Source organism: Podarcis vaucheri (genome assembly GCF_965113315.1).
Source record: "Podarcis vaucheri genome assembly, chromosome: 8".
Taxonomy (NCBI): Eukaryota; Metazoa; Chordata; class Lepidosauria; order Squamata; family Lacertidae; genus Podarcis; species Podarcis vaucheri.
In genome coordinates, this window is record NC_138766.1 from 31717010 (window position 1) to 31739521 (window position 22512).

At 42.0% G+C, this 22512-nt stretch overlaps 1 protein-coding gene across 4 annotated transcripts in view; it reads left to right on the forward strand.

The window, feature by feature from the left end:
- TMEM170B (transmembrane protein 170B) overlaps positions 1–22512 on the forward strand; it is a 91748-nt gene that overhangs the window by 6118 nt on the left and 63118 nt on the right. For 2 of the 4 annotated variants that reach the window (XR_014222339.1, XR_014222340.1), the window contains exon 3: positions 1944–2178. Coding sequence is in view for 1 of the 4 variants with exons in the window: in XM_082234696.1 (XP_082090822.1) it covers positions 1944–2074 (131 nt within the window). In the remaining 3 variants the exon portion in view is untranslated. Of the gene's footprint in view, positions 1–1943; positions 9434–16921; positions 17123–22512 lie in introns of those variants that run through there. The other 2 variants (XR_014222341.1, XM_082234696.1) reach the window with 2 other exon arrangements.

Here is a 22512-nt window from a genome sequence, read left to right on the forward strand (position 1 = left end):
GTTGGCTCCTGGTTTGTTAAACAAACCATGGTCTAACATTATGTGAGTGCTTAATGTTTGACAGAATTAAAGATCTAAAATTTCCATAAATTTTGAAACCTTGAGAAAAAGGCATACATTTGAAGGGGGGGATGTTGGAGAAAATTGGAATATATTATCAAACAAAGTTAATTCACTTTTAAAACAATATAAAATGCATCATTTTTAACTTAGTTACCGTTGTAAAACTTGGCATATTTATGGCAGTTGCAGAGCATGTTTACGTTTACCGGACTTTACTCCCTGGTAAGCAAACAATGGGGACACAGGTGGCGCTGTGGGTAAAACCTCAGTGCCTAGGACTTGCCGATCGTATGGTCGGCGGTTCGAATCCCCGCGGCGGGGTGAGCTCCCGTCTTTCGGTCCCAGCTCCTGCCCACCTAGCAGTTCGAAAGCACCCCTAAGTGCAAGTAGATAAATAGGTACCGCTTTATAGCGGGAAGGTAAACGGCGTTTCCGTGTGCTGCGCTGGTGCTGGCTCGTCAGAGCAGCTTCGTCACGCTGGCCACGTGACCCGGAAGTGTCTCCGGACAGCGCTGGCCCCCGGCCTCTTAAGTGAGATGGGCGCACAACCCTAGAGTCAGACACAACTGGCCCGTACGGGCAGGGGTACCTTTACCTTTACCTTTAACCACACAAAGAATTAGAGTAGAAAGTATAAAGGCATTCCATTTTTACAAATAAAACATAAAATTTACCCAATATTAGAGCTGCACCTTATACTAAGCAAATATATAATAGTGTGGTTTTTTCCCCTGTTTGGGAAGGGTACAGGGAGTTGGAAACAGAAACACTGTTTGGTTTGCTAAAACAATTGTGTGTCATTTGGACAGAAACTTCCATTTAGTCTCAATATTAAAGGATAGCAGCATATTTAAATACAAAGCGTAACTTTATACAACACTGAAAATACTGAACCCTAGGTGCAGAAACACATCTTGGATTTGAATGTGGTATATGACTACAGTATACACAAATTAGCATTCTTTAATGCCTTGCATAAAAATGTTATTCTTCCTTTTTGCCCCTTCAAACCCAAAGTGTCATCTGGAAGAAAAAACAGGAGAAAAAAATATATAATTTCCTGGGGTCCCCCCCATGGCATTCCCATCTCTAGTTAGAATAAATTTTGAGGATGTGATCAACGGCTACTAACCATGATGCCTGTGTTTTACCTCCACTGCAAGGGGATTAATGTCTGTTTCTGGTGGTTCAGGGTAGATATAAATTTATTCAGGTAGGTAGCCGTGTTGGTCTGACGCAGTCAAAATAATAAAAAAATTGTCCCGTAGCACCTTAGAGACCAACTAAGTTTGTTCTGGGTATAAGTTTTCGTGTGCATGCATCCGAAGAAGTGTGCATGCACACGAAAACTTATACCCAGAGCAAACTTAGTTGGTTTCTAAGGTGCTACTGGACAATTTTTTTAATAAATTTATTGATACTGCACCCTCAATGTTCATTGTAGAAGTGGGTTCTCTCTTAGGAAAGTTCAGGGAGAAGAACAAAGTCCAACACATTATTGACTTAACTTAAAGCTTCACAGTGTGTCAGCCTTGCAAATACTAGCATTTGGATAGGACATGTAAACTACTAGTTTATTTGATTATTATTTATCTGTGGCATTTATATAGCCCCCTGGTCAGGCTTACAACAAAATATTGGACACAATCTAGCTAAAGATAAGCACTTTCAAGACCCATTAATTTGAATGTGAGAGTTAAACATACTTATCTCCCATTCAGTTCAATGGGACTTACAAGTCCTTAATATTAGCGGGATCAGGCCGAATGTAATTAAAAAGTAACATTTGAAAAATTTGGTCCTAAAATGTCTTAAAATAAAAACCTTTTACTTTTTTTTGTGGTAACTTCATATTTCTTCCCTTCCTTGTGATTCTCTAGGTGCAGCAGTAGCTGGAATTTTCAGAGTTGCTGGAAAAAGCATGGCTCCTTTACAAGCACTGGTGTTTGGAATTGGCCAGACTGTACTGACACTAATTATATCCTTCTCGAGAATTCTTGCTACACTTTGAAACTTCTGTGAAAACTTGGTTTCTAAAAGGAAATGGTCTGCAGTGAAGCTTCCCAGAAGTTGTTCCAGTAGCTGCTGGATTTGAATTGCAAGGAGAAATATTTGGTATGTAGACTTCAAACTAGAGGTTCCACCCTTTTAGAAAGGAGTTCCCTCTAGAGTCCAAAAATGACACACTACTGCACTGCACCTAATGTGCCTCTGTCACAGGCAAGGTGTGATCAATTTAGGAGAAGCTGCAAGATAAAGCACCTTGTGAAGCTGCTAATCGGGCAAATGGTGATGTGATCATTGTTCGTAACAGTATTGGGGGAAATAGACGGGCATTTCTGAAGAATGGATCATAAATGTGCCAAATGCAAAGTTGATTTGTTTTTGTTTTTTAAAAAATATTGATAGTGTGACCATTTAAATGTGTAGTATTTGAGTGCAGCAAACATAGTTCAAAAAAATTTCAGGTATACCAACAAGGCACTTGTTTATTATTGTAATAACTAACTCCATCTCAATGCAGAAATTTATCAGGCCTGTGGAGAAGAAAGCTGCTTGAGTATTGAATTTATTAGCATTGCCGGGATTTAGTGACTGAAACAACAGTCTGGTAAGGACATGAATGTGATTGATCCAATATAGGAGCTCCTTATGAAAGGATTTAATTAGGATATGTCACATTCACTAAAAGCAGCCTTTCAGTAACATTATGTTATGCTTTTGCTATTTTATCAAGTTATGGTATGTCCCAAATTCATGGTTACGGATTGGAACAAAGGCTGTATGGGTCAGATGTCTAAAAAAGGTTACAAAAGGAATCCTACATTATTCCGAAAATATATTTGCTTTGACCTTGATTGTTGAAACATTCAGTAACGCTATTTTAAGACCAGGAGGAGCCACAAGTCTTGAAAAGTATGTGTTTACAGTAGTTTAATCTAAAGTTAAGTCAAAGATAGATGGGGAAATAAAAATGCAGTTTTTCTATGTGATTATGCCAGGATTCTGAACAAATGTTTATTCTAGTAGATTATCAGTATCAAAAGGGAGAGAATTAAAAATCTTCTTATTTCCCAGCCTTGAGATAATTTGGGGATGATTATATGTGACTTTCATATGCTTAGCTTCCAGTAGACCTGTTCTGTGTGTGTTGTTTTAGCAAGAGCAGCAGCGGTGGTGTGACTGTAATGTCTTTACTGTAACATGTTATAAAGTGAATAGAGAGAAACTACAAGGCACTATCTAAATGTAAGTATTGGGAAGGAGTGAATTAATTGTATCTTTGGGCTGATTCACACACTGTCCTTTCAGTGAGTATGCACATGTAATCAGCATGCACAAACATGCCTGTATTAGGAGCTGAAAGAAGGGAGCAGGCTCCCTACTTCCGGAAACCAGTGCAGGTGGCAGTGCATTTACCAGAAATTGCTAGATGATGTCGCTGCTCAATCACTGCACCTTTTTCAACAGCACCTTGGTCACTCTGCTGCTGGTGCTCTTCTCTAAGTAGAGTGGCAGTAGCCAAGAATCCCTTTGCTGGGAACTTGGAAAAAACAAGGCATATGCAGTAAGCGAGGACGACTTTAGCTGACATTGCCTTTTCTACTACTTTTGGCTGCTGTAATACAGGTGGTAGTAGGGCTTGATTCTATGTATTTCTTCACTCAGAGTGCAATGTGTGAATTAGCCCTTAGTTTTCTGTTCAAAATTGGCAGTCTGTACATGTCTCTACCTTCCTTCTGGGTGTATGACCACAGGTTGTCATGACAGCAGAAGTTAATGCCTACAGAAATCATAACTGCAGCAATAACACTTTGACAGCACAGTGCTTTGTTCCACAACCTTTCTAAATATTGTGGCAAAATCACAATTTGTAGTTGTATATACTAATAAATTATCACTAGAGGCTATTTTGCCTACTTTGGTCTAGAAATAACACTTAAGACATTCATTATTATTATGTCTTCATTTTTATAGTTGTAGTGATAGGCTGCTATCCTACAAGGACCTATGTATAACTGGAGCTTCTTCACGGTTGTGTTATTGCAGACTTTCGTTTGCCATACCGAAAGATGGAAGCTTTGTGCTCACCCAAGACTCTAAATCAAAGTCATAGGGGAAAGGAAATAGCATTAATACTAGGAGGTATTTAAAGAAACATTGATATATTTTGTTCTTTGTTTCAGGTAATTTAATTTAAATGCCAAGGCACATTCTAAACCTACACTAGTATAAAATGCTATTTTAATTTATAGTGCCTTGAGTATATGTTAGAAGGGATTTTCTAGTCCATTGTCAACTTACTCCTGTTTTGTCTCTGCCATTAGCTTGCATCTGATGATAGCTTGTGGTAGTGGTGTTAAAATGAATAATAGGAAAAAAAACTTGGAGTACTACCTGCCCCAGTTCAAGTCAATGCAGAAAAGTTTTTGTTTTTTAATTATAATTTTTATTGACTTAAATATTAAGCACTGTATCTTCAAGCCTTTGGAGTTATAAAACTCCATATTGGTTTCATATTTTATTGAGCATCAGAACATGCTGTATGTGATACTGTTGTGAATGTTGTATGTGAAGTTGTCTGATGTCTAGTGTTACGTGTAGTGGTGTAATGAAGCTGCAAAGCAAACACTTCTCAGGCCCCAGTACTGAAGTAGTTATGAAGACTATATATGTAAATTTCTAAGTCGATTGACTTTAGGGCTATATGAAGAAATGTATTTCTGTACTGGAGGCTCAGATGCTTCCTATGTTGTTTGTGGTTGCCTCATTCTGACAAAACTTACACTTTTCATGAGAAACAAATCCCATCAGTATTAAGGTTAGGTTAGGAATAACTTAAAGGCTAGATATGCACTTTGTTAAATATTGCAACACGTTCATTGGGCAGCAACAATACAGCAGGTTCTGAGTGGCCATCTAGAAAAGGGTCTGCCCAGAACCGCTTTGTAACAGGAAGCAATCTTGGATCATGACTCGTTGAACTCAGCTAATGAGTTGTGTTTTACGGTAGATCAATGTATAAAATGACTCTTTTTCTATCAAAAATGGTAAATAAAATCTTCTCTTTCAGTCTCTGTTTGGTAATGAATACTAAAAGGATGTGCTTTAGCCAAGGATAAGTATGGCACTATGCCTTTGAATAGAATACATAACATTTGTATTTTAAAGCGATTGCAGAGTTAGTTATTTATTGCATTTTAAAACCAATTTATATTTTAAAAAAACAATGAAATAACAAATGAAAGTTTCTGATAGCAATATTCTGTATTCGGTTTTGAAAGTAACGTGTAAGTGTAATGTTACTAGGGCCATTTTTTCATATGCTAAAAAGGGTGGGTTTCTTCTTTCATGCAAGTTTAGAGTGGTGTGCTTTACTTAAGGGTGAAATGCCCTTTGTATGAATAGAATTAAAATAATACCTTCAGCTGCTACAGGAAATGAAGGAAATCTACACCAATATTCAAAAATTTATCTGAGGAAGTGATTGAACATTCTACTTAGAAGCATTCTAAAAAGAATCCAGTGTAAAGCTTATGCAACACCAGTATTTGACCATGAACTGAATTACTGTTTGAGAGCAGTTGAAAATTTCGTTGTTGTTTTTTTAATTCCAGATAATCTGCAGGTTTTTTATTTTTAAGGCATCTTAAGTTTCATGAACTGATCTCTTAACATATTTAGCAATGACATTTTAGAAAATTTTTCATTATTCAAAACCACAGGTAACATTATGTTGGCTTAATTTATTAACATATGGACCAAAGAGGTGGTTAAGTATTCATTGTATTTATCTGTAATATAGCGTTTTAAATATATTTTTCTTGATTAAATCTGAGGAAAGCAGTAGTGTTTCCTCTTCAGTTTTGCACTTTGCTATATTTTGTTTCAGTATGATAAACTTATTTTTACTTGAAGTTTGCATATTTTTGTTGTATTGTAGTATAACCAAGCAATCAGCTCTCGGTATAATTAAACGGATTTTTAAAATTAGTTATGTTTGAAGTTTATTATCCATTTGCATGGATAAGTCAATTTTCTTAAGCCTCCCCCCCCCCAAATACGTTTAAGCCTAATATTTTAAGGCATTGTTTTTAAGCATTTTATCCAAATTCTTGCATAATTGCACACAATGGGTTACATCCAGACTTAGTCATGCTTAGAGTAGACACATTGATTTCAACCCTATAGCAAATAAGAGAAATATGGATCCAGATCCAACAAGCACATACAACTTCTCCTCCTCAAAAATATGATGCTACTTCAGGCCTCATGTTTACTGCTCCTGTGGGTAGTTGAGAGATTTTGAAGCCTCAATGCTATATGGTTCTTTCCTTATGAGCTTGACTAGATTGCAGCCTTAAAACTGCATGTTCTGTACTTGTGCTCCCGATCAAACATGAGACACAAATTGGTTCTGAAAAAAATGCTTCGTAGAACTCCAGGTTTTCCAAACTAGCACTCAGTTGTGACTGAAGGTGCAGAGACAATGAATAGGGGCCACAATATTGGAAAAAATGGCTTTTTGTATGGCTCCTGAGGCAAGTGCATTCCTCTTCCATTCAGATTAATGAAGGTGAACAAGTGAAGAGGTAACAAGCAAAAAATATGTGAAATAGTTAATTTTCTGTCTACTACAAAAGCTGGAGATATAAGAATGTGGGGCAAGCTGGAGAAAGCTCCCAACATATAACAAACTGCAGGTTTTCTTCCTTATTCTATGCAAATCAGATTGGTACATTTACTTCAAAGATTTGTGAGAGAAAAGTGTCCGGACACATTTGAGAAACCACCACATAGGTTTGATGAACACAGTTTAAAGTTAAAACTTATTTTAAGTTAATATAAAATTATTGAAGTTTGAAATGGGGACATTACCTGTCTGAGGCCAACTCTTTTATTTTGAGTTTTTGCTAAGATGTTTCTAAAGTGATCATTGGCAATGCTGAAGGCATTCTGGATCATATGTCTGGCAATTGCTACTAAATGTTTTCAAATACAGCTTTCTTCTGTAGTTTGTGCCCTTTCATTTACAAGAGCATGAATCTGCCACTTTGCTCCATGATGCTTATGAATAATTCTCTTCTCAGACCCTTAAATTTGCCTAATAGGGGGAGAAGTGCTTGTCTTGGAGAGAAAGGAATGAAAACCTTGTAGCTTTCTCTGAGAGGTTCTAAATGATCCCAGAAATTGTTGGTCAGGTGCATCATAGACACCTGTTCAATTCCATATGGCACTGAAAATTATAGGCTAATCATATAGCCTCTGCACATGAAATGACATTCTGGTTATAAGCTGCTTTAAAATCCTCCCTGCTCTGTATGTGATTGCTCAACACAATGATCAAGTGAATATTCCCCCCACACAACTGCAATAAATGTTTGCAGTGTGAGGAGAAAATACCATTCTGTGCATTATAAGCTGCTGAGTTAGTGATTCAGTCATGGAGGAAAAATGTTTGTTCATATAAAATTTCTGTATTTCCCTTCATCTGAAAATCACAGTGCAGTTTACAATATAAAAACACAAAAAGTATTGTAACAAACAAAAACAGTGACCCCACTCCCCCAAAGTTTTAAAGGCCATAGATTGTTTAGTTAGCCAAAGGCCTGGGAGAAGAGGAATGTTTTTGCTTGGTGCCTAAAGATATGTAACGAAGGTACCAGGTGAGCCAGGCGTCGGCAAATTTATTTAGCCACGGGCCAGTCCACTGTCCCTCAGACCTTGTGGCAGGCCAGAGAAGCGGCATGGGGGGGAGCTGGAAAAAAGGCGAGGGGGGCAAGTAGTCCTCCTCCCCAGTCACTGCGCTTACCTTCCCAGACCCATGATCTGAGCACCCCTGGCCCTTTCCCCCTCTCCCAGGAAGGGGAAGCAGGAGCCCTTCCCCGGCGCTTTGGCCTCGATGACTCTCGCCGGGTGCTGCCTCTGACAGCAGGCTGTGCTCAGGTACACTGGGAACTGGCCCTCCAGTCCGGGACGCCCAGCTGCCCTCCAGTTTCACCTCTTCACTGCGCCCCCAGCCCGTCCCGCAGGGCTGGAGCTCACCGGGTGGTGCGCTTGTAGTGCGGCGGCGGCAGCTCCTCGCGTTCTTTCCCCAGAGCTCCCACAGGCAGGGTGGTGGCCATAGCCTGGTAGTCCTCGGCGGGCCGCAGGGCAAGTCCATAGCTGTTGGGGGGGGGGAATGTGCAGGGGAAAATGGTGGTGCATAAAAAAAATGAACAGAATCCCCACGGCCCACGCTGATCCACAGACCATCTGTGGGCCAGATCCTGAAGGCAATTGGGCCGGATCCAGCCTGTGGACCTTAGTTTGCAAACCCCTGAGGTAAGCCTCCCAGGGAACAGCATTCCACAAGTGGGGAGCCACTGCAGAAAAGCCCCATTCTTGAATTGCTATGCTCAAGACCTCTCATGAATGAGGCACACAAGGAAGGGCCTTGGATGATAATCGCAGGGTTGGGGTTGGTTCATAAGAGGAGAGGTGATCCTTGAGATATTGTGGTCCTGAGCTTTATAGGTCAAGACCAGCACTTTGAATTGGGCTAGGAAACTAATTGGCAGCCAGTGTAGTTGGGCCAGGATTGGCGGTATATGCTCAAATCATGTTGCCATAGTGAGCAACCTGTCCGCTGAATTCTGACCAGCTGATGTTTCCAAACCATCATTAGAGGCAGTCCCAAGTATAACACATGGCAGTAATCTAACCTAGAAGTTACCAGAGCATTGAGGATAGTAGTTAGGCTATCCGTGTCCATATAAGGGCGTGGCTGGACCACCTGCTGTTGCTGATTGAAAGTACTCTGATCAAAGCTGGTTTTGGGGAAAATGTATCAAAGCACAGCATTGCTTAATCAGCTACAGGATAGATAAGGATTGCGGGCAATGTGGCTTCAAAAACTAGCAGTAGGAGCACACTTGGTGCAGAATAAACAGTAATGTGTGTGCACAGCCTTAGTCTTTATTTAACTGACATCTTGCACTAGCAAGTTGACAAATGAACAATATGTAAGTTTGGGGAAGGCAAATATGTTGCACATACAGCTGTTTTATATCCCTGCATCACTTCTGTGTAGAAATGGCATTGGGAGTGTGTGTGCTTTATTTGCTACATGTACATGCCACAAGATACTTAAGCCTTGGTCACTTATGCTGAACACATTTTGATATAAGGAAGTGATATTTCTTTAAGACATTGTTCTGTCAAGTAAGCATCAGTCCGTTAGCTGTGTATATGGAGAGCCTCAAGGAAACGTGGAAATTCCTATTTGTCATTTACAATTTGTTTGCAGCATGTGGCCCAACTAAAGAGGCTGCTTCTAATTTGCTTTACCTGTTTCTTCTCCCCCCCCCCCCCCCGGGCAAAAAATGAGCGCACAAAAAACAGAGTGTGACTTCTGGGGTAACGGTTAAAATAATAATCTGTGTGTCTAGGAATAGTGAAATGAATGAGGATGTTTCCCTTTCTTCTGCTCCAACTGGAAAAACATACATGAATGAAACTTCATTTGCATTTGTAAAACACTGATAAAATAGTGTGGGTCTGATCCAATGGAAGGAGCTGTTTCCTTCATTGAAATGAATGGGTGTGCTGGTGTGTACTGAAGTGCATGCAGTATGTGGCTTTTATGCTTGTTTGCCCAGGTGAGAATTGTGGAGTCAGACCAAAAGGTAAGAACTCTTGAAATGGGAAGGACCATTTTTAAATTATAAGTTCATATTCTGTAGAATATTATATTGTACAAAGGTAATGTTTTCATTATCCTTTTAAGATATATGCTGCCTAATGTGTTGTCGTATATTGCATGTTTTATATAATAGTTTAGCTCTAAAGAAAAAGGGATAAAACGTTTTTGTGTATAATATGTTGTAAATGTATATTTTTTTATAAAAGCAGCTTTTTAAATTTCTCAGTCTGTACAAACTACCATGTAAATAATTTCCTGTAAATAACTTCTTGAACAATAAATGTTTTCCATTGAAATGTTTCCTTTTTTTACTTTGAAGGAATTACTTTGGTATTTTCCATTATGATAGGCAGGATTCACCCAAGGAGACCCATCAGCAGAAGCCCTGTGCAAGGACTTCGCTTGCACTATGGAACACCCCCCCCCAAGCTCACTCCCTGAAATTGATTGGGGGGGTGGAGAACCCACCCCACCCCCAAGCAATATGCACACCATACATTTAAATCAACCCCCCAGAAGAATCTGGGAATAGTAATTTACCCCTTCTAGTGGTATAGTTCCTATCACCCGTAACAAACTAGTTCCCAGGATTTGGAAGTGTGTAATTTAAATGCATAGTGTGCCAGGTGACCTAAAGCTGCTTTTCTTGAAAAATCTTATAGTATTACACGTTAAATTCTTTTAACTTCATTTAAACACAGATCTAATAATTGGTCTCAAGGGGAGTTCATATTACACCTTAATAATCTATGTAATGAATAATAAAAATAGCCAAGGACAATTCACATACAAAAGAACAAAAGGATGTGTCATCTTCCCCAAAAGTCTTTGCCTGCTACCTAAACGTTTCCAGCAAGGGCCTCAGCTCTGAGGGAAATGTTCCATAAAGCAGGTACCATGACACAAAATCTCAACCCATGTCTTGGCCAGTCCATTATTTGATTGTTAGCTGATCTAGGACCATTATCGCAGTGGGGAGAGGTATTCTTGGAGATACTGGCTCTTTCCATGCAGAGTTCATTCAATATATCACATGGTTCCAAAAAAATTGTACAGACCAAAATCCCAGTTTTACATCGACTTCTGGAACAAAATGGCCATTTGTGAGTGGCACTGATTTGATAGTGGTTCAAAATAGGGAAAAAACAAGAAGATGGAGCAGATTTGTTCTCTATTCAGAAGGCAAGATTAAAAGTAAAGGGTGGAAATAGCATAGAAGCAGATTGTGATTAAATTTTGGGATAAAGGCCCACTGTCAAGCAGTTCTTCCTGTTCGGAATACAGTGGTACCTCTGGTTACAAACTTAATTTGTTCCGGAGGTCCGTTCTTAAGCTGAAACCGTTCTTATCCTGAGGTGCGCTTTCGCTAATGGGGGCTCCCGCTGCACGCATGCCTCTGCCGCTCAATTTCCATTCGCATCCTGGGGCAAAGTTCACAACAAGGAGCAGCTACTTCTGGGTTAGCGGAGTTCGTAACCAGAAGTGTTCGTAACCACAGGTACCACTGTAGTCTATGGTGGGAGGTGGGGACCCTCCTTCAATGAAAGCACATAAACAGAGGCTGGACAGCCAATTTGGCAGGTAGGGATCCTTTTCCAGTAGCATAAGTGGTGGCTACTGGAATTATGTGGAATAGTCTACATTTGAGTAGAGCATCAGTGTAGATGACAAACTGATTTGACTATTAAGATGTTTTACACAAAGGTACATAACATGCCTGGTGGGCAATTTTAATAATAAAAATGATGAGGACCTGTTAGCTTCAACTGATCAGTTAAACTAAGCATTTTGATCTGTAGGGTAGGAGATCTGTCACTAGGTGGTGCACTTTGCTTCTTCATTTTCATCAAATGCATGGCACTGAACTTTCCATTCATCTCAGCTCATTTGAATAGTTTGCATGTTATGTAGTGACAGTGGTCCTACAGGATTCGGACACAATGTGATTCATCTTTTTCAACAAGTTTTGTGTCTTCATCAGAAAACCCCAACTAGATTTTACCTCTCTTGTCAGAGTCAGTATGCCTCTGAATACCGGCTGCTGCAAATCACAAGTAGGGAAAGTGCTGCTGTGTTCAGGTTCTGCTTTCTGGCTTCCCATAGGTACCTGGCTGGCTACCATGAAAACAGGATGCTGGATTAAAGGAACCACTGGCCTGATCCAGCTCTTGGCGGCCTCCGTCTGTCTCAACAGGCAATGGGGTGCACCTCTAAGGATGAAGCCAAACCGCTGCATTAGCAGCACTGTAGTGACTTTGGGACCCCTCCCACCCCTCGGCCTAGCTGATGTAGTCCAGAGGAAAGCAGAGCAATATATTTGGCACCAGCTTAGCTGCAAGAGTTGCTGGATGGAGTCGTACAAGGCGCCATCAAGCTGTCTTAAGGACTCCACTCCAGATTTGTGTAGGGTTTACTCCTTAGCCTTTTCTTCTCCCGAAGATGTCCCTCAAGGCAGTGGAGGTTTAGGACCAGAGTTTTCCTTCTACCTTTCCAGGTTGAAGAGCCCCACCTGCCCCTCACTTCCCTCTACAGCAGCTTTCTTGATGAGACCAGCTTTCTTGGATCCTATTGGTTTCGTCCGCTCAATCCTCCAGAGCCTGTCTTCACATGCAGAGAAAGTCCCTAACTCACTGAGGGTTTGAGACACATTGGCTACCCTCACCTGGTTTAGCTGGCCAGTCAAAGCTGTTCCTGGGGTGTGGCCACTGTCTCAGCTTCTTGGAGCCACAAATGTGAATGGAATTCTAGGCTAGATGGGTCTTTGACCTGATCTAGCAGGGCTCATCTTCTAGAATCATAGAACTGTAGAGTTGGAAGAGACCAAGTCCAACCCCATGCAATGCAGGAATCTTTTGCCCAGTGTGGGCCTCGAACCCACAACCCTGAGATTGCGTCTCATGCTCTACCAACTGAGCTATATGTTCTTATTCTCCACACCTAGGATAACTGTTGTTTCTTTACGTGTTTTCTTATTAAACCCTACCTGCTCAAAATACCTCAAGGGCTTTGCAGTTTACATCCCACTGTTTTAGTCTATAAACAGGTTCTTAACAGATATTAAAATGGAATAAGCCCAGAGGAGTCATTGAAACAGATGGAACACCCACCCATATCAGCTGCTTCCTTTTTCACCCAAAAGACTGTGTAAAAGTGACTAATAAGTTCCATTAGTAATGAACCAATAGAAATCTTTAACAGCCTGTGAAAAACCTGTAAGTGTCCTGGTCTGAGCAGCCTTCTTCAGCATGGATCTCCACAGGTATAGCACCACTAGAGGGGGTCCTCTTCCTTAGAGCCATTGACCTCTCAGCCAGCAGAAGTGCTCCAAGCAGTTCTTGATGATGCTAGACAGGACTAGTGTGGTGCCCTCTAGATGTTGGTCTCCAGCTGTCATCAACCCCAGCAAGCATGGCCAGATCTTAATGAAGTTCCAGTAAGACATGTAATTGATTGTAATTGTTTTTCCTGACCCTGAGGAAATTTTGCACCCAGGGCAACTGCCCAGAGTACCGGCACCTTCTTTTCTTAAAGAAACAAAGCACTGCTTATCGCCTTATCTCATTTTATCATATCTAATTGGGTGGTTATATATACCAGTAGCAAACTCTTAATTCCTCTTAGTGCATAAACTGATGCAGCCCACACAGCACCGCCTGCATGCTAGATGAGAGGCATCTGCTGGCTTGGAGAAACCTCCAGGTTTGCTGAAGAACAAAAATGGGGGGGGGGAATACTAAGCAGAGGGACCCGCCAGAGGACTGAGCATGCTCACTGGATGCAGGATGCTGTCTTTGAAGGAATGGAGAATGGTGAGGAGGAACGGAATAGAGTATTCAGAACAGAACAGAAGTGCTCCAGGTTACAGAAAGCTGTTGCTGTTCCCACTCATGTTTCTTCTCAGATGGTTTTAAAAAGAATTATTTGGAAGTTTGACCTATTTCCTTACGACTCCGATAAAAACATGCACTTGCAGAAGTCCTGCTCCTAACTTTTTGGACAGAATGACCTGTAGAATCCGTTCAGTAAACATCATTAAAGTTTCCTGTGGAAACTTCCAAGGGAAGCCCAGGGCGATCTGGCAAGGTCTTGCTGCTGTCGAGTAACAAAAAGAACAGGGCTGATTCTTCCTATCAATTTCAGAACAACATTTGCTGGTAGTTGGGAAATGCAAGATCTAGATGTACTTTCTTGATCATTTCTCTGAATGAGGCTTTGCGGCACACTTCAGAACATCAGTCGGATATTAATGTAGTGGTTTTTTAAATAATGATGATAAGAAAGACAATGAGATTCACAGAACATTCTGTATTCAAACAGGTAGCTATTGCCCAAGCCTTCTTCTGTGAGGCTTGATGTTACAACTCATGCCCAGTTAAGCTAGTTCATTTCCACTGAAAACCAATTTGATGCCATTGGACACTAGTGTGCTTCCTTCACACTGTTACGTTGTTTATTTGTGTGTGGGTGGGGTTGCAGGTGCATTCCGGAACATATCACTGGTGCTACGAAAACGTATTCATGGTAAATTTATACTGGACTGTTCACACATTCTGCTTTATTAGTTCTGTAATGCTTCCCTGATGTTAATCACTTTATTCCCCAATTGAGGAGTACTCTTGCACTAAAGTGCAACAAAAATGGGACCCAACCCCCCCCCCCAGAGGCCATCTGAATGGGAAATAGTGATTTTCCAGGTGTTTTCTCTTGTGACATGGCACACTTGAGGCTTGTTTCCAGTGGACTCCCAGAGAAGCATCAATTCAGTATTGAGAGCTAGGACCTCTCCATATGTCCCTTTTTATTGCTTATCCATGATGATTTGTGCTCACAATGCTAGCAGGATGGTCACACACTGTCCCACTTTGAATACACTTGGTGCCTTTAGATGCTTTGGTACGGTCACACTGCTTTGTTTCCAATCTGTGCATATCCTTCCACTTTCTGCTGAAATCCTGTAAATTTTTTATTACTACAAAAGTAAGCCCTGGCTTATTTTTGTGCTGCTTTTGCGGTGCCTCTCCAGGCAGCAACAATGTTGTGACATTGGGGCGTCATTGCAGAACAAACTGAAGCAGAATAAACCCCCCACTCATACAGTATGATTGTGTCACAAATACACCCGCAATAAATCTCCCATCTGGAGGGACCCAAAGTCTGCACAATCAGAAATATTGTGGACTACAGCTCTGCTGTTTCTGCACCATTTCAATCCTTGTTGAAAGCTCCCCTGTGTAAAAATAGAAAGAAAGAAAGAAAGAAAGAAAGAAAGAAAGAAAGAAAGAAAGAAAGAAAGAAAGATTTCTCCTTGGAAAGGAAACATAGCACAGAAGGGAGTTCAAGAACCCAGTGCCCTCTTCTTAAATGTACTGGGTTTTTATGAGCAAATTTTTCTGGAGCTTCTACAGTCTCAAGAGGGTTATCCAGATATGAATATCAGCTGCTAGGGACAACTTTGAGTCAAACATCAGAGTCTGCTTTCAGATGGAAAAAGGAAACAGATAAAATATATACTATACATGGCTGTGTTCAATGCAGGGACAGCCAACATGGTGTCCTCAAGCTGTGTGGGCCTCCAGTTCCTATCATCCCAGCCAACATGACCACTGGTCAGGGACGATAGATGTTCCACAACAACTGGAGGGCACCCCATTGACTCTCCCTGATATTATAATGTGTCATTTGGCCACTATACTAAGCCACAGTTCTTGCTGCAGTCCTAATAGGAAGAGAAAATATAAAAAAAAAATTCCTAAGGTATAACAACTTCTGTAGTGGGTGATTCAGACTTGAGTCTGCTAGCCCCTTGCCAGATGGGGAGCAGCAGCAGCAGCTGGCTCAACACCTGTGTGGAAGCAGGAATGCCTGTAATACTATCTGTCCAATTACTTCCTGCAAACAGGAGATGGGTCATGACCGGGTTAAACTAGTTGATCTTTTCCTGACAACTATAGAATAAGAACTGAAAGCTGACCTTCTCTTTCCATCTTAACATGTCACAAACATGTTACTTAATGGGGGACATGGCTGGATTTACCATCTTGCTTGGTCATATGCCAAGGATGCTTCAGAAGCACAAGCTCTCACAGCCCAGACACTGACCATCAGGCAGGAGCAAGTCAGATGTCAGTTATGGTCAACTCACCAATAAGACAAAATATCAGACAGGAGTGGAAGAGAAGTCTTGTCTGGGTTGATTTGTCACATACCCCACCCACATGACTGAAGGTCCAAGAAATCCATCCCTCTGTTAGGAAGCTGGGAACTGAAATTGGGCAGAAAGGGGGAACAGTCAGTCATATTGCATCATCATTACAATGGGGGAAAATAGAATGAATAAATCATCAAGAAAACCCTAATCATATAAATATCTTAATCTGATTTGGAATGGATCATCCTTTTTTCATGGCATGCATATAACACACAGAAACAGACACCATAGAACAACAATAATTTGAATAGCTTTCTTGAGAGATGGTTGCTGAAGGTTTATTTGCACGATTGTACACGTACGTGGGTGGCGCTGTGGTCTAAACCACTGAGCCTAGGGCTTGCCGATCAGAAGGGCAGCGGTTCGAATCCCCACAACGGGGTGAACTCCTGTTGTATGGTCCCTGCTCCTGCCAACCTAGCAGTTCAAAAGCACGTCTAAGTGCAAGTAGATAAATAGGTACCACTCCAGCGGGAAGGTAAACGGCGTTTCCGTCTGCTGCTCTGGTTCGCCAGAAGTGGCTTAGTCATGCTGGCCACATGACCCGGAAGCTGTCTGAGGACAAACGGCAGCTCCCTTGGCCAGCAAAGTGAGATGAGCGCCGCAACTCCAGAGTCGTCCGTGACTGGACCTAACGGTCAGAGGTACCTTTACCTTACCTTTACAGTATTTTACTTATGGTGTTGCTATCCTGGACTAAAGTCTTGTATAATATTAACACAGGTTTGTGACACCTATTCCTTTCAAACCTCCCCCCCGGATCATATCAAAGGTCCATCTGGCCTAATATGCTGTTTCCTACAGTGACCGACCAGATGTTTCAGGGAAGCACACATGGGTTGCTTTCTGCCTTTTAGATTCTGCTGCCACGTGCAAGAAAATAATAATTTCATGCATCAGAAATATGTTGCCATTGCCCCGCAGTTTTGGGGTATTTTTTAATGTTCATTCATTCATTTCGACAGATGACTGCAATTGTTCTCTAACATCTGGATGACCTGTGTAAGAGCAGCAGGAAACCACACATGCTTTATCAATTGCACCATATGTTTATAATACTGAATGAGTGCTTAAAGCTCTTCAGGAAGAATTTCTGATACTCTGAATGGATTTGATTATCCACCAAGTGTAGTAGATGGTGAACTCACCCACTTCACTTTGGGAAAATATTCTCCTCCATTGAGAAAGCGAATAATAAAGATAAAAAGGGACAAAAGGCTCAGGTGTTTAGTAATGAATTTCCTTTCCCGGTAGTGAAAGAGAGAAATTCTTAACAGTTTTTTTACATCAGGGACGTGGTGATCAATAGAATGATGGGATGCTTTTGAATATGTTGTATCAAGCAAGATGCCACAATTCTGACACAAGATTGGTGTAACAATTACTCTGATGCTGATAATTAAAGCATCAACATATTTTCATAAAATTCTATGATTCTATGATCCATGTAAATCCTCCAGAACAATCAATTTCTTCAGGATATAGATTGTCTTTTGGAGTCTTTTGGAGGCTGACCTCCTAAATGACAAGTTATGTCTAGCCAAGTCCTAGAGTCCCATTCTAAGATACTGAGGCATAATTATCCAGCAATTTGACATGGCAACCACATTATATTCTTGAATCACAGGCTTTGAGAAGATCAGCACAGCTGATTGATTTAGGTCACGGAAGGGAAACTTGTGGTTTTCCCGATCTTGTTGGACTCCAACTCCCATCAGCACCAGCCAGCATGGCCAACAGTGAGGGAAGATGGGAGTTGTAGTCCAGAAGGCCTTCTCTGATTTAGGTCATCCAAGTCTGCATGCTCAAGGGAAGCAGCGGTGTTCAATAATTTTCGCAATAATGAAAATAGAAAAAGCTTGGGCTGGAATCAAGCCTTTGTTTATTATAAGCATGTAGATAATCAACGAAAGGAAGCTGGCATCTGCAGAAGTTATGGATTAACCATTAAAAGAAACTGAGATGGAAATGTTAAAAGGGAGATACCGCAGATCAGCTCCAGAAGTGAAAAATAAGTTTACATTAATTACCTCTAAGTGTTTCTGCTCTTTCCCTTTCCTGGAGGATGGGAACAAACCCAAAAATATTTTTGTTCCCCTTTGGAAATTAATACTCAACGGGCATCACACGACCAAAGGAACACAAATAGTCCAAAGAGTGGTGATCCAGGTTTTCCAGGGATGCTGAAGATTTTCTGAACATTGTGTTTTCCCCTTCACTCCTGGGTTGAGCACGTGGAGGCTACAAATTGCTGAGCTGGGCTGGGACCTTTGCCACACGCAACTGAAAAGCTGCAGTTGCTGGGAAGGCCTGGCATGGGGTTTAGGTTTCATTTCTTGGATTGCGCCAAACATGATCACCAGACAGAGATCCTCGATCGCTTGCCTGTATGCTTGAGTGTATTTTCATCCATTTGTTCGTACTTTGGCCGCGGCATTTGTTTTTGGCTCTTCTGGAATGTGACCTATTGTTGTTGCAGTTGCTTAAAGCCAGGCCTTTGGTTTATCCTATGGTCCAGGCGCGTAAATAATTTCCCTGGGGGTTGGGGAGGGTGCTGCATTCTTGATTTGTACATCCTCTCCTGACCAGCCAGCACCATTTGAGTTCTTGTCCTCTTGACATCCTGTTCTGCCTTCAGAGATTCAAGCTGCTGAAAAGTGGGGGAGAGAAAATCCCTTCTGCTCAGGAAAGCATTGTGTGGTGCCTGGCAAAGAAGAATGGCATTCGTTTTTGGAAGTTTTAGTGAAACACATGCACGCACGGTTCAAGACACGCAAGAGGAAAGGCTTATGTTCCTGGTTTTGGAACTATCGGGGAGACAATGATGAATTTCACACATGCACAGAGTGCAGCAGATGCAGGAGGAGAAGGGTGAAGAGAGCTCCTTCCAAACTCAGGCTAAGACTGACCAATGCAGTCGCAGCAACACTGGAGAAAAATTGTAGCTAGCCTGCTCTTAAATGGGGAGGGAGACCGTTCAGATTTAAGAGCTACTTCCACACAGGTTAATGACTAGGATTCCTTACTTATATCCTGCCGTTTCTTCCAAAGGAGTTCAGGGTGGCAAACAAGCATTAAAAAAATAAAAATAATTTTTTTAAAAAATAATTCCAATACAGAGGTAGGCTGGGGAAGATCTCAATTTAAAAGTCTTGTTGAAAGAGGTGCCAAAAAAAGCCCCACAGAGATTTCGCCAGTCTGCTATTCAAGGGGAGGGAATTCCAAAGGGCAGATGCCACAGAACTGAAGGCCCAATTGCTCCATTGAGCAGAAGAGACCTTCTGGTGGCATCTGCAGGAAGCCATCACCTGATCACGAAATTCACCAGGTCAAGCAAATGCATTAGGGGCAGCTTCACTGCACACACTACAGAGAAAGAGGACAGGAGAAAGTTCGTTGTCAGTTTAGCTTGGCAGGGCTTGCACCATGGGACTGTTGCGGCCAGTATACCATCTGGCCAGCTGAATTGAGTTTTATTTCTGTAGTGACATGTAATCTGACATTCTGACAAAGGAGTTGCAAGGGTGCGCCCTGCCAAGGCAGAACGAGGCTTGTTGTGGAGAGAGGAGGCACCCGAGAGACGGACGCGCAGCATTGTTTCTGGCTCAAAGTGCATTGTGTTGGCTCTTCAGATTCCTTGGATGGGATGTTTGAATATTTCACATTTGATTGAACTCATCCTGTACCAAAGGAAAATAAAAGGGAATCTAAAGGACATGACCCTCGTTATCCCTTCCACCAGCTGGACAAGAAAATAGCTTCTAAAAAATTATTTAAAGGGCCCAGATTTTTATCGCTGCAATCTTATTGGTTTCAGCAGGGCTAAGAAGAAAAAGGGGACTTGGCAGCACCAGTTTTTCTGACATGTGTTCTCCATGCTACTAATAACCTTGGAAATGGAGAAAATGGTCATCGACCTCAGAATGAATTTTTCATGCATGCTGTGCGATGACTTGCTGTTGACCCCTTACATTTTGTTTCACTTGGATATCAGCATTATCACACACACACAAAACCCTTTCGGTTGGTTTTCTGGTTCTCATTGCCAGTTTGAGGGTGAGCATACCATAAATCTAAAACACTTCCCTCATATTGAAATGCCTTTACAACTTCAGCTGTTTGGATTCTTGAACCAACACTTCTGAAAAAGATAACAGTGCTGCTACAGTTTAATAATGCAATGGCATTTAATGGGGGGGGGGTTCAGTGAGGGGTTCAGTTTGGGGGCAAAGCAGTGGTTTCACCTCCAGCAAGTAGTCTTTTGAACCAGTGCAGAAGACCGCTTGGGAATCAACTTTCTCAGGTTTTGGGATGGAGGAAAAACTCATTTTGGTTTTTTAATGAAAACCAAATTTAATTTGGTTTGCACTGCTCGAACCAATACATGAACTGAAATACAGCTATCCTTCAAGATTTGCACATCTCTGATTTTGCAAGGCAGTTCTTCAGCCAGACAATATGTATGAAAAGTGTTTTTACTGGGGAAAATGTGCACAAAAGTGCATATATTAGTGAGAATAGCATACAAAAATGTGTTCGATTAGGGAAAATTGCTTGCAAAAATGTGCATCATAGTCAAAACATCATACAAGAATGTGTTTATGAAAAGAAATTTGCACTGAAAGGCTGGTGAATTTTCATGAGGATTTGTTTTTTTAAACCTCTGGAATATTGAGAACTGAATTAAGGCTGGGAAAATAAGAAACTAACTGAAACTGACAGGTCCATCCATTCCTGCTATGTTTCCATGGTGTAAGAAAGCCGGGACACAAATATGAATGGGGGGATACTTCCTACTGATTTTTTTAAAAATCAGAGAGTAGGTAAGCAATTGCTTAGCTTTCTCCCCTTGAAATCAATGGGCAGGTGCTTCTGTTTTTCAGGACTGTGGCCAATGATCATAACTTCGAGGGCCACTGCATTTTCCACCATGCACAGGACTCCTGCATTATGGTCCGCTGTTGAGAGGCGGGCTGAAATTTTTCCTCCTGGCCAGATGGGCGAGCTGTTGCTCTTCTGATGCAAAGAAGAAAGAACAACAATGACCTGTTTGGAAAAGCCCAGGTCTAAGAATATACTAAGGTTATGGTTCTCCCTCCTGCCTCCGCCTCCTCCTCTTCCACACGCAGCGTGTCCCCTTCGTAAAACGGGAATATAGTAATCAGGGAAATATGTGTTGGCTGTTTAGCAAAAGGGTCAAATCCATTTAGGTGGAATTCCAGTCTCTCTGCAATAACAATGGCAGGAAACCTGAGGGGAGAGGGGGAGCTTCTTGGGTTGACTTCTGCCAGCAAGTCTCTTGCAGAGGATTGTTGAAAGACTTGGCTGGCAATCGGCAGCTTTCTGTTTCTTTGTGCTGGAATGCTGTGATTTTTTTCCAAACACAATGGAAGACCTGGGGTCCAAGGCAAGCAAAGCAAAATGACAGGAACTTCTCCTTTTATTATGGGGGGCGGGGGGCGGCGCAGGGGAGGGATAGCTAGATCCATTTTGCTTAGGCCTTGCGTTATTTACATTGGCCTCAAAGGAGTATGCGAATGTAGCCTTCTGGTCGCAAATCTGTTCTCCCAACCTGCTCAGCAGGTTAAAAATAAATAAACAAACGGGTCCCCGAATTGCACCCTGCGAGAACAGACAGTGAATGTTTCAATTGATCTTCAGACTGTCTGCACTAGTGTTTACATACCCAACAACTGAAATGCACAGGGGCAGTAGTTTGACTGCATGGTTACAGGCACACAGTAAGTGGGCGGTTGGACCTCCATCAAGATGCATTGATGCTGCTTCCTGGGAGGTAGAAGGGGAGGGGCAGGGTAGCATGGAGGCCAAGGTGGGGCCAATGCACCAGCAAAGGCAATCTCGCCGCTGCCTCTCCCGCTATCTCCCGGTAAGCAGCAGCAGCAACATGGCGGTCAGGTGAATAGCACTACCTCACCAGAGCGCCTGCAATTAATAATAATAATAATAATAAATTTTATTTATATCCCGCCCTCCCCAGCCGAAGCCGGGCTCAGGGCGGCTAACAACACTAAAATAGTGCAACATTATAAAAACATCATAAGAATTAATTAAAATCAAAATTGATGGCAACCATAAACTAAAGTATTGTAAAGATTGCCAAAGGAGGGAGTCAGGCTGCGCCCTGACCAAAGGCCTGGTGGAACAGCTCTGTCTTGCAGGCCCTGCGGAAAGATGTCAAGTCCTGCAGGGCCCTTGTCTCTTGTGACAGAGCGTTCCACCAGATCGGAGCCGCAGCCGAAAAAGCCCTGGCTCTAGTTGAGGCCAGCCTAACCTCTCTGTGGCCTGGGACCTTCAAGATGTTTTTATTTGAGGACCGTAAGTTCCTCTGTGGGGCATACCAGGAGAGGCGGTCCCGTAGATACGAGGGTCCTAAGCCGTATAGGGCTTTGAAGGTTAAAACCAGCACCTTAAACCTGATCCTGTACTCCACTGGGAGCCAGTGCAGCTGGTATAGCATCGGATGAATGTGATCCCGCAGCAAAGACCCCGTAAGGAGTCTCGCTGTGGCATTCTGCACCCGCTGGAGTTTCTGGGT